Genomic DNA, 5,000 nt, shown 5'->3' with positions numbered 1-5,000 from the left:
GGTGGTCTCTGATGGTCTCTAGTGGTCTCTGATGGTCTCTGGTGGTCTCTGATGGTCTCTGGTGGTCTCTGATGGACTCTCTATTGGTCTCTGACGGTCTCTGACGGTCTCTGATGGTCTCTGATGGACTCTGGTGGTCTCTCATGGTCTCTCTGATGGTCTCTGACGGTCTCTGATGGTCTCTGATGGTCTCTGATGGACTCTCTAGTGGTCTCTGATGGTCTCTGGTGGTCTCTCATGGTCTTTCTGGTGGTCTCTGGTGGTCTCTGGTGGTCTCTGGTGGTCTCGGACAGTCTCTGATGGTCTCTGGTGGTCTCTGGTGGTCTCTGATGGTCTCGGACAGTCTCTGATGGTCTCGGACAGGCTCTGACGGTCTCTGATGGTCTCTCTGGTGGTCTCTAATAGTCTCTCTGATGGTCTCTGATGGTCTCTAATTGTCTCTGATGGTCTCTAACGGCCTCTGATCAGGGACGTGCACAGATAGACATGAGGTGGTGCTAGAGCACCTGCCCTTTGCCCTCTGGACAAGGCAAGTGCCCTTTTGAAAGTTTCTTTTTTTTTTTCTTTAACAGTGTAGGCCTACTGTATGTGGCCCATGGTGACATCGATCGATTCTCGATTAAAAGTGTGTAATAATAATGCCACAAAATGTGTTGTCATTTTACCAGCCCCCCCCCCCCCCCCCCCCCCGCACACATACACACACATACACACACGTGCCCGCGGCAAACACCGTGCCCCTCCCCTCCCTCTCTTCCGTTGTCAATGGTAAATCGGAAAAGCGGACACAAACGCGAGGCGCGCTACTCCTCCACTGCCCTTTCTTGACCAGCCGGGTAACTAACACATAAACCAAACGAGTGTATTGTTTGCCCCCTAAGCCTCAGTTGCAAAACTATAACTTGCATTTATTTGTCTCTGTTGTGAAGTAAGTCTCATACAGCGCCAAACAGCTTAGCATAAATTAGCCGACTGCCCACCTGCTTAACAAGCTAGACGCTAGGGTATAAATGGATTTAATGTAAAAAACTCTGTCAGCCCCCCCCCCCCCAACAACTCGCGCGACAATCAAAATACAAGTTATCTGTCAGCACCCCCCCCCCCCCCTCCCCATCAACATCTCTCCGCGCAAGGTGCTCTAATTTTTCACTGAGCATCTGCCCCCCAAAATGTCTGTGCACGCCACTGCCTCTGATGGTCTCCGATGGTCTCTCTGGTGGTCTCTGACGGTATCTCTGGTGATCTCTGATGGCCTCTGATGGCCTCTGATGGTCTCTCTGGTGGTCTGTGTGTGTGTGTGTGTGTGTGTGTGTATTTGTGTATTTGTGTATGTGTGTGCATACTGTACCTTCCCAGCCAGCATTGACAGGTGGGGCCCACGTGGGTGCTGGTAATATGGGTCCCATCTGGGTTTGTCTGCGGTTTCCACAGCGGCCCCACCTGGGTTGGCCTATATAGGCTCGAAATGGGATCTAAGCAGGCATTAGTCAGATCCTATTTCAAGCCTATGTGGGTGAACCCAGGTGGGACCCATATTGTCAGCCCGTGTGGCATTCATGTGGGCCCCACCTGTCAATGCTGCCTGGGGTACGTACGTGTAAAAGCACCGTCAATAAATAATTAGATCCTCTGGTCTTCTTGCCGCTCATTCCAGCTTGATCAAAAGGAATTGTGGGTGTTTGAAAGAAACGTACTTAAAAACTTAAGTGGTAAATCAGTGCTGTGCCCTGGGGTAGCTCGTTGAACCGCAGCCTGGTGACGATGGCTCTATGTTCTAGTGGATGTTCTAGTGGATGTTCTCCACACAGCCGTTACGGTGCTCGGAGTTAATTCAGATAGGCTTGATGTGAACGGCCTCCTCCTGATTACACTGACACCTCTCCTGACTGCACTCACACACTCTCTCTGATGAGCTCTCATTACATTCCTTCATCTGTCTTCATGGTTAGTGGCAGCGTGTGTGTGTGGGTGTGTGTGTGTGTGCATTTGTGTGTCTGTCTGGGAGCGTGTTTGTTTGTGTCTGGGAGTGTGTGTGTGTGTGTGTGTGTGTGTGTGTGTGTGTGTGTGTGTCTGGGAGTGTGTGTGTGTGTGTGTGTCTATGAGTGAGGGAGAGACAATGCAATATTTCACTAACACTGTCTATATCCCTGTGTGTGTGTGTGTGTGTGTGTGTGTGTGTGTGTGTGTGTGTGTGTGTGTGTGTGCGTGTGTGTGTGTGTGTGTGTGTGTGTGTGTGTGTGTGTGTGTGTGTAGTGGCTGTGGGGTATGAGTATGAGTCCTGTCCAGGTGAGGTGCAGTGGGAGAGGAGGACGGCCATGATGCAGGGCTTTGAGCTGGTACCATCTGACCTGGGGGGCTGGTCTCTGGACAAACACCACGCTCTGAATGTACACAGCGGTGAGTACACACACACACACACACACACACACACACACACACACCGTCCAGCCCTGACATGTCTCTGTTCTTCACCCAGGAATCCTCCACAAGGGGAACGGGGAGAACGTGTTTCTCTCCCAGCAGCCCCCCGTCATCTCCACGGTGATGGGGAATGGTTTCTACCGGAGCGTCCCCTGTGGTCCGAGCTGCAGTGGTCCGGCCCGGGACATGGTGCTGTTCGGCCCGGTTGCGCTGGCCTGCGGTCCAGACGGCTCTCTGTACGTGGGGGACTTCAACTTCATCCGCAGGGTCCAGCCTGACGGATACACCTCCACCCTCCTGGAGCTCAAGTGAGGAACCGACATGTTGGCGAGGGTTGGGGTTGGGGTTAAGATAGGGTTGGGGTTAGGGTTAGGGTTAGGCTAGGGTTGGGGTTAGGGTTGGGGTTAGGGTTAGGGCTAGGGTTGGGGTGGGGGTTAGTGATGGTTTTATACGGGTGCGGCGTTATGGGTGGGCCTAATGGGCCTGGGCCCACCCACTTGTACAACTGGACCATACTAAATGACAGGGAGAACATATTTTAATTATTAAAATGAACATTTAAATACACAATAAAGACTAAAACGTTTCCCTTTATATAAAAAAAGATCATATTTGTTTCTATCATGTGTGAAGTCGGGACCAATCAAAACAGGCCATTTTGCGTTCTCTCCGTACAATGTACGTTTGGTCAGCACGACAAGTAAGACGTTACGTTGTTCACCGGCAGATGGCTAAATAAACTTGTAACAAAAGGGATGCTAACATATAGATAAACCATGGCACAGACGTCGCTTTTGGAAGTACATTAAAAGACTTTGACCCGAGTCACCAGAGTCCTCGGCTGCCTCATCATGTCAAGTGTCTCCAGGGCCACCACCATCTCCGCAAGCTAGTGCTAGTGCTAATGCTAGTGCTAGTGCTAGTGCTAGTGCTAATGCTAGTGCTAGTGCTAATGCTAGTGCTAGTGCTAGCTCAGCGCGGGATGTGGGTCCTGTTGGCGGGACAGAAGAGGCTGTCAGTCAGTCAAGTTCCGGCTGGTCATTGACTCCTGTGGACCTTTTCACTACAGATGAACCGGCAACACAGCCCAAACTCAAGCAGTACCCCATCTCAGTTTTTTGGGCACAGGGCCAGGAGCTTCTCCTCACACTGTTATGAGAGTACAGCATTGTCAAGGATGCAGTATTTTGCAAAATGTGTCGGGGTTTTGGTGAGAGAGGCGGGGAAGAGAAATTCAGACGTGATGGATATAAGGACTGGAAACACATGAACACGGCCTGTTATAAACATGAAAGCAGCAGAGCTCATCAGATAGCTATGGAGAAAAACAACTACAGAGAATGCAAGTCCGACCGTAGCACAATCATCCATCAGCTCCTCAACACAGAGGGCCCACAAGGTGAGGTAATAGAAAGAAATAGGGAGCATTTAAAAGTTATACTCGACATTGTGCTCAGATATGCAAAACAAGAGATACGATATGGCTGGATTATTATTTGTTTTGATTGCAGCGGGAGAGAGAGAGAGAGAGAGAGAGAGAGAGAGAGAGAGAGACGGGTCCGCTGGGTGAGCTTGATTAATTTTTAACAAGAGAGAGAGCGACGCACTGCGCTGTCAAAGCTCGTCTCAACAGAAACGCTGTCTGCTTTCAAGGCAATATAGAGACAAACAAGTCGGGCAGGAATAATTTTCAGTTATCTGTCTGTTAGTATTAACCTCTGTAATTAAAAGGCCCATCTAAAATTACTCTGGCCCACCCAAAATTGAAATCCTGGTTTTATAATCACATGGGCTGAGTTGATCTCATCATCAGAACAGCCTTTTACAGCAAAAAGTTTTTCAACTGCAAAATAAGCCCAGAGCTCATGGCGCTAAAGTGTTAAAAAGTGTTTGGCACCCAGCTCTCGTCTTCATAGCGCCCAACAGCTCATTAGCCATTGTAAACAATGAGAAAACTGAGCCAGCTCTAAAATACCTTGTCAGTGGATACACACCCTTACACTGTAACATCATCCGATCACTTCCTGTCTGGGTTAAAGCAATACATTGCGATATTTGGACCTTTATAAACATGTCTGGTGCTAATTATCCAATAAGATTTACTAAAAGTAAGCTGAATCGTCCAAACAGTCTACTCAGAAAGATAATGTGGGTGTGGAGGTGGGCTGGTCTAGGTGTGGAGGTGGGCTGGTCTAGGTGTGGAGGTGGGCTGGTCTGGGTGTGGAGGTGGGCTGGTCTAGGTGTGGAGGTGGGTTGGTCTAGGTGTGGAGGTGGTCTGGTCTGGGTGTGGAGGTGGGGTGGTCTGGGTGTGGAGGTGGGCTGGTCTAGGTGTGGAGGTGGGGTGGTCTGGGTGTGGAGGTGGGCTGGTCTAGGTGTGGAGGTGGGTTGGTCTGGGTGTGGAGGTGGGTTAGTCTGGGTGTGGAGGTGGTCTGGTCTGGGTGTGGAGGTGGGGTGGTCTGGGTGTGGAGGTGGGCTGGTCTGGGTGTGGAGGTGGGCTGGTCTGGGTGTGGAGGTGGGTTGGTCTGGTCTAGGTGTGGAGGTGGGTTGGTCTGGGTGTGGAGGTGGGCTGGTCTAGGTGT

The 5,000-nt window shown here is 50.6% G+C and overlaps 1 protein-coding gene across 1 annotated transcript in view; it reads left to right on the top strand.

Moving 5' to 3' along the window:
• The window catches only part of LOC311317549 (teneurin-1-like), a gene marked incomplete at both ends in the record, with an annotated part of 222,418 nt that overhangs the window by 143,163 nt on the left and 74,255 nt on the right, over positions 1-5,000 (top strand). Inside the window, 2 exon segments of the mRNA XM_084448623.1 lie at positions 2,254-2,397; positions 2,477-2,729. Coding sequence (XP_084304749.1) covers positions 2,254-2,397; positions 2,477-2,729 — 397 coding nt within the window.

Source organism: Borostomias antarcticus, assembly GCF_949987555.1.
Source record: "Borostomias antarcticus genome assembly, chromosome: 14".
Classification (NCBI taxonomy): Eukaryota; Metazoa; Chordata; class Actinopteri; order Stomiiformes; family Stomiidae; genus Borostomias; species Borostomias antarcticus.
This window is presented reverse-complemented; position numbering and strand designations above follow the sequence as displayed.